We start from the raw sequence: 13206 nt of genomic DNA on the forward strand, positions 1-13206 counted from the left end.
CCTGATGACTGCTCAGATAGATTCCGGACTTGGGTCAGATTTCTTTCGAGACAGAGTCTAGTCAGTACTGCACTCACAGCAGATATTCAAGTCAAGCTGCAACCTCTTTTTGACTTCTACTCAAATGCTGTCAATTCTACGACCCTGGAGAACTACAAGATTATAGGGGATCTACCTAACAGGAAACGGATTGTAATCACTGTCGATGATGTGAACCGGATCTTAGGATTTCCAAGGGATAATTTTGAGCCAGATCCCTCAGAGGATGAACTGAGACAATTCTTTCAGGATATTCATTATCAAGCTCAGATTTTTCTCCCTAAGATGTCAAAGGGAAATCTGAAGGCTGAATGGGATGTGTTCTTTGACACCCTTGCAAAGGTGTTTGCTCCCACTAACAGAAAGAATTTTGGAAACATATCTTTGATGCTGCAAATCTTTGGATTCAGCATAGCTTATAACCGACGAATCAACTTTGGGAAGATATTGCTGAGGGAGATTATAAGAAAGATGGGGTCTGTTACACAGAGATCAATTCATCAGAATGAGAAAGTTGAATGGTTCTATCCCCGGTTTCTGATGTTATTTATGAATGATAAAATGAATGATGCTGATAGAAACATGTACATCGATTCTCCTGTTGTTCCTATTCAGAGGACTTGTGCCAAGATCCAGACCAGGCTGGTAAACAAGAAAAAGCATGACAATGTGCCACTGGTGGTGACTCCTTTCATGCTAGAGCAATTCAGTGCTCCATTCCAACCTATTCAAGTTCCTGAACCTCTACAACAGCAACAATATCAAGCTCAACAACAAGCTCAACAAGAACAACTGCAACAACAATCACCTCCACAAAACCCTCAACCACTTCAACTTCTGCAAGACTATCAGTCATCCAGCCAATCCTCACATTACTCTCCCTACAACCCTCCTTACAATTCACCACATCAATCACCTCACCAATCATCATACAATTCTCCTCACCAATCTCAACACCAATCCCCTCCATATTACAACTTCTTCCCAGACCAACAAGCCTCCATCCTTCCCTCTCAATCTGAACCAACACATTCACCTATACATACACATACCATTCCTCAACCACAATCGACCTCTCAGCCACTGCCTGCTGATTCTGCTATCAATCCAGGCCTACAGGACTTCAGGGCTGATTTACAGGTAGCTCAGGTACTTTCTAATCTCACTGATGCCTTTAATATTGATATTGCAGATTTTGATTGTGATATTGGATTTGATTTCCAGACTCCCAGCATTGAACCTGAAAACACCCAGGTTCATATCCAAGCTGACGTTTCCATTTCAACAACTGATTCTTCCTCAAACACTTCAAACAACACTACTACAACCCCAGTTGTTAGAAAGGTAGCCCGGAAACGGAGTGGGAGTGCAATTTTAAGAGATCCCGCAGCTCTGTCTCTTAAGAAGCAAAGGGTGGCAGAACCAGAGACAACTGCAGCTGCATCCATTTCCTCCCAAAAGGATTTGGACACTGAAACGGTAAATATACAGTCTCTAGATTCATTCTCTCCACAGAATGCATTTATTGAAATTGGCCGTCCGACCGCGGTATCCTGTAAAGAGTCAAGCACACAACTAGCACTCACGCTAGTAAACACTGAACCTGTGTCTTTTGATTCTTCACTTAGAGAGAGCACAGAATTTCAAAACATGTTATATGAAAAATTTTCTGATCACTCTTTCTTTTTGGATCAGGATCTACTTGGCAACCTGCAAGTACATCAGCCTTCACAGGCATCTGAAGGACAATTTGTTCCTTCACTTCCTACAGTTCCATCTCAGGGAACTATGGTTGTATATACAGGTTCTGGTGACGGTGTGAAAACTACGAGTGAAATCAGGCAAACACCGAGCGAAACACATGCACGAGAGGATAGTGAAAAATCTTTGAGTGTTCGTGAGGTGAGTGCACACACCAACACAGATCTGCTACAGGAACAAATGGCTGCTCTGAAAGCTGAGATTGAAAGGTTGAATGCTGAGAATGCCAGATTCAGAAGTGGAGAGCTGGTGACTCTGCAAGAAAAAGTTGTTGATCCTTCCTTTACTTCTCTGAAAAAGGAATTGTATGATCATGTAAAGGGCATTCACTCTAGGATGGACAAATTTGATAAGAATCAGGAGCTCTGTCTGACGAAGCTTGATAACTTGGAGCAAACTCTGGCTCAAGTTGTTCAACACTTAAAGATTAATCCGTCAACATCTCAGTCTACTCCAGAGGATCCCTCAACTAAGGGGGAGAAAGATAAGAAGGATAAGGATGACAAAGATGATCACAGCAATGCTGATGCTGCTGATAGGAGTGATAAGGGTGGAGATACTGATAGGAGTGATAAGGGTGGAGATGGAGCAAGTGAAAAGGATTCTTCTGCAGCTGGCAAGTCTAAAGGCAAAATGCCTGAAACTGAGAACATCTTCACTAATCAGGATTATGACAACATTCCTGAAGATGTTGATGATGATGATGCATTTGATTCTGCTTATTTTGAAGCTGAGGAAGAAGGTCGTTTCGAGGAAGGCTTTCTTTTCAATGAAGATCAGTCTGTGGACCCTGAGCATATGGAAAAGGTCAGAATGTTTAAAGCTCAACATGAAGCTAGCAAAGCAAAGCTTCAGGAACTACAGAAACTGGTGGATGAGAATAGGACAACTGATGAGTTGATCAAGCTGGAGAAACAGAAGATATGGGATGCAAAATGCAAGGAAAAGAGAGAGGATATCTCTAGGAAAGTTGGTAAAAGCTGGGATATTGCTAGGCAAATCCTCTCTGGACCTCAAAGGGAACCTTTCAATGATGGTAAGTTCAAATCCTTCATTTATGACCTGAGAGAGGCTAACCCTAATGAGGATATGTTTATGCGTGCTCTTGCTCTCGAGTTAGAATACATAACTATTGGTGTCAAGAATCTTCTCAATGAATGGGAGATCATTATTTCTAATCAGAGAAACGGAACATTCAGGGTTTCAATTGATTTATTCAAGTTCCTATCTCTAACTGAAATCTGGGTGATTCGTAACAAGATCAGACGCAGCTCAAATCTGAATGAACTCCTAAGTGACAGACTTATGGATTGTGCAATTCATAACAGTCCACAAGTTGTCAGAAATCCCTACTGTGTTAAGTTCATTCACGAGGGAAAGTTTGGAACCTTCTATTTGGACTACCAACATCTTCTTAAGTATGATGTTAATCAGATGGTTCTTGTATCAACAATTCTACGTTCCAAGGGCTTCGCTACTGAGGCCAAAGCTGATGCTGATACTGAGATTGTGAACTACTGCACAAGGAGGAACATTCAACAATACTTCAGAAAGATGAAGTATATCAACCAATCTCAGCCAGCAGATTTCATCGAAGACCCTGTGGACATAGAAGTTCAATATCATCTTTCGTTGGCTCGTGAAAGAAAGAAGCGTGGAGAATCCACTGCAGCTGAAGAGCCTACTCAGAATGAGCCTTCTACTCCAATTATTCACTGTTCAGATGCTGAAGAAGGAGAAGTCACTCGTTCTGAGTGAATAGATTCATTAGGATATTTGTTAGATATGTTCAAGGAACATCCTTTTGTAATCTATTTATGATCATGGTTTAATGTTTAATGCAAGCCATAAACTTTTGCTATTTACATTCCTTTGTTTAAATCTTTGTCTTATCTGTTAGTTGAGTTATCCTCTAGGAAATTTGCATGTTATGTTAACAAACAAATAGGGGGAGATTGAAAGGCATATGTTCAGCCTATTTGTATTTAAAGAGGTACAACTCAACTCAGATAAGAAAGCTCAGTAAATAGCAAGTCATCGGAATCCGTACAAAGAACGTCAAATGATTTATGGGAATTATATGTCAGATAAATTCCAGGATGCTGCTGCACACCACTGAAAGAAGTTCATTAATATGTTCAAGCCTCAGTGCACAAATAATCTTTTGTGGTATGTCCAGGAGTTCAGAAGATATAAAGTTTCTATACTTTATTTTATCAGAAGATTCCATTTAATGAAGAAGTACTTACAAGACGAAGACTCGACGAACAAATCAAATTCTTAATGTTTATTTGACAAAGAATATTTGATTTAACTAGATACAGATGAACCAGACAGTACATCTGTGTATCAGTTATTCAAATTAAATATTTGAAGTCAAGCAGATTTGGTGGTTCGTTCGTTCGACAGATCAAGACGAAGTTATTAATGTTTAAAGAAGACGGGAAGCAGTTCTACTGAAGAATGGGTGATTAAATATTTAATAGATTATTATTTCACTTCTCAAAAAATTATATTAATTATGTAATTTATTTGCTAAATTAATTCACTCTCGAATTAATTTAATTTATGAATTTATATGATTAAATTAATTAAGTGGATAATTTTCTATTTAATATAATCAACAAATCATCTAAATCAACTCAGCAAGACAATATGAGATTGTCTTACCGAGTGACTTAATCTGTCTGTCAAGACAATTCATTTTGTCTTGCCAAATGTTGCAGGAAAGCATGCAAGACAAACCTTATTGTCTTACCGAATGTTTGGAGTTGCTGCAAGACAATTCCTGTGGCTTCCAAGACAATCATGGATTGTCTGACCGAAGTGATTGTCTGCAAGACAATTTCATTGTCTGACCGTTTGCTGTAGGCATCAGCCAAGACAATCTCAAATTGTCTTACCGATTGTGTGATGTTGCCTGCAAGACATTGTCTGTGGCTTCCCAGACAATCTTGGATTGTCTGACCGAATGAAAGCTTACAAGACAATCCTTGATTGTCTGGCCGAAAGTAAAATCCTGCCAAGGCAATTAACATTGTCTTACCGAAGTTCTGAATTGTCTTGCTAGCTATTAAAATTGTCTTTCTGCTTTGTCTTGTGCTTGCAAGGCAATCTGCAATTGTCTTGCCCTTGCCACTTTGTCTTTGCTACTTATAATTGTCTTGTCTTTCAATTGTCTTACAAGTACAAATGCTTTGCCTATATATATGGCTTAGTATTCTTCATTTCAAGTGTTCATCACTTTGATATTCAAAGCATTTGTAAAGCTTTCAAGTTGTTTGTAACTTGCTTGATCGTTATATCCACAGTTTTCTGTGCTTTGATAACCCGGTTGTTTTAATCACTAAATCTAGAATATACCCTGTCGAATTTATTCTACGAACTTTAGTGGACATTAAAAACTGAACCATATTAATTATATAACGACTTCAAACATTGTTATATTAATTAATCATAATCTGATTAACAAGTTTTATTCAATCAGATTCACTTCCGCGACAATTTGGTATCGATTGTATTCAACCCCCCCTTCTACAATCGTATCTGGACCTAACATCCCATGTTTTATTCTCATTAGTAATTCGATTTTAATTCTCTTAGTTATAATTCAACTTGATTTAGTTAATTTAGATAAAACCAACCAAATTGTTATTTGTCTGAGCATTGAATAATAGCCATACATTGGTGCATAAGTGCATATTTCTGAATACACCAGTCTCTGTGGGAACGAACTGAATTTGATTCTATACTACTTGTGACCACGTACGCTTGCGTGATTTTGTGCGAACATTTACCCCAACCATATCTCTGCTTGGTCTGAACTTGTTCCAGTTCATAAGTCTTCAGAACTCCATAGAATTTTTCCAGAGATATCTCATTTAGATCTCTGCTTTCTCTAATTGCAGTGATTCTGTGTTCCAGATGTTCACGAAGTTTTAAGAGAAACTTCATGTTAATCTCTTTCTTGTCATAGTATTTCCCATTCAAATTTAAATTATTAATCAGGTTATTAAGTCTAATAAACACTTCTGAAATCCCTTCTCCGGGATTGGAATGAAACTGTTCATACTGAGTCATCAATATCTCTTTCTTGTTTTCCCTAACCTCTTCTGAGCCTTCGTTTATAATCTATAGTGTATTCCAGATTTGCTTGGCATTTGTACAATTAACAACAGCATTGTACATAACAGGGTCTATAGATTCCACCAAAATTAGTTGAAGAGCATCATCTAAGTTCATCTGTTCATTCTCTTCATCAGTATACTCAGAAGATTCTTTTGGAATAGTTCTATGAGGTATTAACACACCATCCTCTTCTTATGCTGATATGACGTTCATCGGAGTAGAAACACCTTTCGTTAATATTCCAATATATTTTCTGTTCGCAGTTCGGAGGAATAGTAACATGTGCCTCTTCCATAGGCCAAAGTGTTCTTTGCTGAACGGTGGGATTTTAATGCTACTGATCTTTTGTGTACTCATTCTGAAGATTTAAAAGTGTATAGTGTTTGGATGAGATTTAGAATTTGAAGGAAAAATAATTTTAAATCACAAATATTTTTTGGAATAAAATTTTCGAATATAAAATTATTTGGACGTTACATAATGTGTATAGGATCTGATACGGTGTATTCGTATTAACCGATCTTGATTCCAATCGTTAGGTCCCGATACGATTGTAGAAGAGAGGTTGAATACAATCGTTACCAAATAATCGCGGAAGTAAATCTGATTGAATATAACTTGTTAATCAGATTTTAATTAATTAATATAACAATGTTTTAAGTCGTTATATAATTAATATGGTTCAGTTTTAATGTCCACTAATGTTCGTAGAATAAATTCGACAGGGTATATTCTAGATTAGTGGTTTAAAACAACCGAGTGATCAAATTAAAGCACAGAAAACTGTGGATATAACAAGCAAGTTACGAACAACTTGAAAGCTTAACAATGCTTTGAAATTAAAGTGAATGAACACTTACAAATGAAGAATGAATGTCATATTTATAGGCAAAGCATTGAACTTGAAAGACAATTAAAGATAAGACAATTACAAGGTTGCAAAGACAATTCAAGCAAGGGTAAGACAAATACTACAAGGGCAAGACAATTAAATCCTTGGGCAATACAAATGAAGGGAAGGTAAGACAATTCATGGAATTGTCTTACAAACCTTAATCCATTCGGCGGAAAGAAAATCGAAGCAATTGTCTTGGCAGTAGACAAGACTTCGGCAAGACAATCTTGTATATTGTTTTGGCCGAGGTCAGTAAGACAATAGAAGTGATTGTCTTGCAAGCAACCACTTGCACTCTTGAATGCTTCGGTAGGTGTAAGTCTAAATGTAAAGACAACCCTATCTGGTACATAGGGATGATAACTCAACAATTGAACAGGACAAGTAAATAACACTACGTCTACACCGGAATCGGAAGATACGAAGACAAAAGTTGAAGAAGCCATCTACAGTCTTGAAAGAATAAGTACACTGGAAGAAGTTCATTAATATGTTCATGCCTCAGTGAAGAATAAAGATTGAAGTATTCAAGATTGTAGAAGCAATGAAGATGTTGTCCAAGTACTCGAAAGATGTCAGTGCAACCCCTGAAGCAAGATATTTTTATATATCTTGGTTGGTTATTTACAATCAACAATTGAAGCATAAACTAACCCAAAACCGACTGATCAATGTTTGCTGACAAAGAATGTACAATGTGTGACTTCAGTGTTAGTCGCTTGTGAACCAAACCAGTGCACTAAGCGTCAGCACATACGGAGTTTGCAAAGTATTTATTATCACTCGAAGAATTGATCAAGTCAAAACAAGTCATTTGTTCCAAAGCCAAGACAAGCCAAATGCCTAGCCTCTGCAAGCTTTGCCAAAGCTTACTTCTCAACTGCCATATGTCAAGCTTCTAGAGAAAGCCATATCAGGAAGTTACAATCTATATATGTGTGCACTTATATATTTGTATATGTTCAAATATATTTTTATGTATGTATATATGTATACTTAATTAAATATAATATGTATAATATATATGTAGGCCAACATTTCAGAAAGTTACTCCTTATATGGAGTTATATAGTGCGCCATTATAAATCATTAATTTTATTATAAATTCTATCATAGAATACATATAAAACGTGATTCTAATAGAGAATATTATAAAATATATCTATTTTAAGTAATTTAACACTTAAAATTTGATGGGAAAAAGTATATTTTCGAAACTGATTCTACAATAGAATAATTCTGGATGATTATTATTCTGTTATAGAATCATGTTGAGATATTGCATAATTTTAGATGATCTTTGGAATAAAAAAAATTGTATAACTTCGTTTTCGGTTTAATAATCAAAATTTGCAGTTATATTTCATTAAAAATATAATAAAATATATATTATGTATATATTTATAATGGTGTGCTACGTAACTCCATATAAGAGGGTATGATATGAAGTGCTACCCTATATATGTATATATGTTTGTAAACATATGTATATGTAGGTCAACATTCCAGAGAGGGACTCCTTATATGGAGTTACACAGTGCGCCACTATAAATCATCAATTTTATTATAAATTCTGTTATAAAATACATATAAAACGTGATTCTAATATAGAATACTATAAAATATATCTATTTTAAGTAATTTAACACTTGAAATTTGATGAAAAAAAAGTATATTTTCGAAACTGATTCTACAACAGAATAATTCTGGATGATTATTATTCTGTTATAGAATCATGTTGAGATATTGCATAATTTTAGATGATCTTTGGAATAAAAAAATTGTATAACTTCGTTTTCGGTTTAATAATCAAAATTTGCAATTATATTTCATAAAAAATATAATAGAATATATAATATGTGTATATTTATAATGGTGTGTTACGTAACTCTATATAAGAGGGTATGCTATGGAGTGCTACCCTGTATATGTATATTTATATGTATAAATATATTTAAATAAATATATATGTATATAGTATATGTATTTATATTTTACATAAACATTTATATAATTAGGTGTATATATATATATTTATATTATATTATGTGCATAAATATATTTATATTTAGAGAGAGTTATATATATCTTCATATATATATATATATATATATATATATATATATATATATATATATATATATATATATTTATATATATATTTATATTTACACATAGTTATATGTGTATAATATATATTTAAATATATGAGAATATATTTAAATATATGTGTATATATATATATATTACTATATGTTTATGTAAATATTATATATATGTATATATTTATATATACTTTTCTTTATATATTTATGTTTATATTTATATTTATAAATAACTATATATATCTCTATATATATTTATATATATTTGTATTTGTATTTACATATAATTATATATTATATATATAGACAAAAGTGATTTATATATATATATATATATTTAAATATATGAGAATATATTTTAATATATGTACATATATATTATTATATGTTCATATAAAGAATATATATATATATATATGTGTGTGTGTGTGTGTGTGTGTGTGTGTATTTATATATACTTTTATTTATTAATATAAACACAACATAATATATTATATTATATATTATATGCATGCATTGGGATGATGTCATGTGTCTACTACTACCTAGGGTTTGCATGCATGTGATGATGTCATCTGTCTAGGGCACCCTAGGGTTTGCATGTATATGAACACTGTATACACACAGAGCAGCGCAAGTTTACATTGGGGCAACTTACAGATGGATCAATGGAGCTAAGGCATGAACACACTGTATCACAGGGAAGGAATAAGCGCAAGTGTCAACATGGGGTCAAAAGAGAGAGATCAGGTGAAGGCTTCTTCATGTGGCGCAAGTTGGTAAGGTTACTTAGAAAATCTAAGTAAAGCATGACACATAGGAAGCACTGGAGGGGCGAACTCATGAAGGCGCAAATTCAAATATGCCTCAGTTTTTCTAAGTCATTTTCTATCACACTGTGTACTGAGGATGCGCAAGTTCAAGAGAGAACAAGGGAAAGTGTGTCTATGAAGGAGCAAGTTTGATTTGCCTTAGAATTCTTCTAAGTTCAAGTCTTACACTGGTGAGCATCCTTGGTGCAACTTCAAATACATATACATGTATATGTTTTCGGCGCAAGTTTGGCTTTATGACGTTAACCATGGTTAGTTAATGAGAAATCTATAAATACTTGAGATGTGGGTTCATAATTTACACACACTCTCCACCACCTTTATGGTGGAATGACTTTGTGCCTGAACACTACTACACACAAATAAATCATAGCTTAGTTTTGTAATATATATATATATTTAGGGTTTGTGAGTGTACGTAGTAGTAGCCATTGTAACCATCCTTCGGGTTTGGATTTATAGCATCCTTCGAGGTATTTATCAATATACAGATATACTTTGGAAAATATTGTGTGTTGGTTTAATATTTTCATATCCTCAGAAACCGACCCAATAAATATCCGGAACACGAAACCCATTACAGGACTGCAATTTGTTTATCCGCACGATTCGAAAGAATTTTAAATTGTAGTGAGTATCGTATTCAACCCCCCCCTTCTACGATACTTTGGACCTAACAATTGGTATCAGAGCCAGGTTGATTGATATACAAATCAGGATCCTTATCGTACGGAAAATCAAAAACCTAGCTTTTGATATTTGATTAGGGGAAATGTTCTTCCGGTTTGTGTTGCTGAATTTGTCCGTAGGCCTAAGCAAGGATTATCTCTTGGATACTGAACTTTGGACCAGGACTTATAAATTTATATTTTAAATTTAAATAGGTTTATTTTATAAATTTGATTTAAATTATTTTAAACTTATTAATTGAGTTTATTATGAATTAATTAAATTTATTTTATGAACTTGATTAAATTTATTTTATAAACATTATCAAATTCATTTAATAAATTTGTTAAAATTTATTTTAGACTTGTAAAGTTTACTCTTAGATTTTATTAAGTTTATCATAAATTTTATATATTTATTATTTAAATTTTTATAGTTTATGATTTAAATTTAAGTTAAAATATAAATTATAAATTAAGAGCATTTAACTGATTATGGATATAAGTTCAAGTTCAATGGTTCAATTTAGTTTGTTCTGGAAGCTATGATTTAATTGGAGACGAGACACTTAAATATTTTCAAAAATTAAATTTATCAAATAAATTTTAATATATTTACTAAATGAATTTGAAATAAATTTGTTCTAAACTTACTCAGTTTATTATGAATTTATTTGAATTTATTTTTTAAATATAATTAAATTTACTTTATAGATTTAACTAAGTTTATTTTATACTTTATTTTCTTTCATCTTTTAAAACTTATTTTTAAATTTATTTTCTTTATAATTTAAACTTAGTTTAAATAATCAAGTGTCTCGTAACCTTTTTTAATTATTCTACTCCAAGACAAATGAGATTAACATTTAGTTGAAACAGATCAGGCTGACAGATTACAAGAAAAACACCGGGTTTTCAAATACCAGATTCTCAGAACTGGTAATGGAAGTACATTGATGACCCAATCTAATAGATTTCTCAAAGGATTATTAGAAGCAGTTTTTCTATGTTCAACAAAGCTGATTGTGATTCGAAGAATATTCTATTGAAGACTGATTGGACACTACTGACAGTGAATTTTGAAGAAGGTACTTCAGGCTAGGGTAGAGCATGGGCCGGTTCGGCTCGGTTTCCGGGTAAAACCGGAACCGCAACCATATATCTTCGGTTTTTAAAATCGAAAACCACAATCGCCGGTTCGGATTCGGATTCGGTTTCTGTTTAAAAAACCTCGGTTCGGTTGTAACCGGATCGGTTTCGGTTACAAAACCGACAAATATAAGAATGAAAAATAATATATGAACGAGACAAATTGATGCGCGTAATCTATACATAATAATTAATACAACTAGAATAGGCCAAAGAAAAATAAAATTTCTAAGGAAGTCAGATTACATCCTTTGTAATTCAAGTCTGTACCAAAGATACAAGTAAATATCACAATGTGATAACTGTGGAGAGAAAGCTTAAAAAACACAAACTCGTGAAACTTTAAACCTACAAGTAGTAAAGCATTTCTGGCATTAAGAATTGCAACTGATTACAGAACAAGCAGAAATGTAGTAGCAAGTACTACTGTCAACCAAACATTGTGTACTAGAATTTTACTTGCAGACTAACACAGGCACCAAAATGAGCCAAGACAGATAAGTTCTAACATTTAAGCTGTAACTGCACTTCATGGCAAGACTACCATTTCAAACAATTAAGAGCAGTGCAGTGGATAAACAATTAAGCAAGCAATCTTAATTGTTTTTTAGGTTCATATAATATATATTATATAATATATATTATAATTTTATTTATTTATTTAAATAATCGGTTCGGTTCAGTTTTAACCAATAACCGGAACCGAACCCATAACATCGGTTCAGTTTTTTATTTTTCGGTTTCAGATCGGTTTTTCCCGGCTCGGTTTTCACCGGTTTTTGCCGGTTTCGGTTCGGTTTCGGGTTTCTTTCGGTTTTTTGCTCAGCCCTACTTCAGGCCTTGATCTGAGAAATTACTCCAACTTGATTATTAGATCACCAGATCAGGATGAGAATTTGCTACATCTGCAATAGTGCATCTTCCCAGGGCTCGGAATGTCAACTTTGAATGGTACCACTAGATGTAGGAAAAGAGAAGTTTTTTTGCCGAAGAATCTTCAAGGGATTTCAATATGACTCAGTGGTTCAGGGATATACAATTACTCAGTGAATTGTACCAATACTAAATCTATCTGGAATCATCTGAGATCAAAGACAGAAAACTGTGGAGGTTTAAGGATATAATTATCGAGTTACTACCACACAAAATCAGTTTCGTGCATTTATGTCAGAACCTTAGGATTGAACAGAAGAGTTTGTAACTGCTGAATTTGAGGAAGCTCAAGTCGACGAAAGTTAACACTTTTGAAGAATATGAGGACAGAACTTCAAAGATTAGCATAACACTGTCTGAGAGGTTCAGTCAAGTCAGATTCAGATGGAATCCATTGGTTTCAAGTGGAGACTCTTCGGGGTTCAGTTCGACAGGTTGTTTGAAAACTGAGTTGGTTAGTACACACAATATTGATTGGTATCTTTAGCAAAGAAGGGTTTCTATATATATTGAAGCCTCGACAAACAAGGACGATCGGATTTGTCTGGAATCGAAGTGGTTGTTTTGAAAGAAGCATCACAACAAGTTCTTATGCTATTTAAGGAAAGGTGTGAGATGGATCAATTGCTGGTGAGAAGGATGATTATGCTTATCTGGCTATCCTAGCATTCTCTGAAGATGAATCAACTCGCACA

At 33.9% G+C, this 13206-nt stretch overlaps 1 protein-coding gene across 1 annotated transcript in view; it reads left to right on the plus strand.

Moving 5' to 3' along the window:
- The first annotated feature begins 510 nt into the window (after positions 1-510).
- Positions 511-13206, plus strand: part of LOC108226239 (protein FAR1-RELATED SEQUENCE 5-like) — a 29237-nt gene continuing 16541 nt past the window's right edge. The window contains exons 1-2 of the mRNA XM_064092046.1: positions 511-748; positions 2531-2836. Coding sequence (XP_063948116.1) covers positions 511-748; positions 2531-2836 — 544 coding nt within the window. The remainder of the gene's footprint in view (positions 749-2530; positions 2837-13206) is intronic.

The sequence above is a fragment of the Daucus carota genome, chromosome 4 (assembly GCF_001625215.2).
Source record: "Daucus carota subsp. sativus chromosome 4, DH1 v3.0, whole genome shotgun sequence".
NCBI classification, from domain to species: domain Eukaryota; kingdom Viridiplantae; phylum Streptophyta; class Magnoliopsida; order Apiales; family Apiaceae; genus Daucus; species Daucus carota.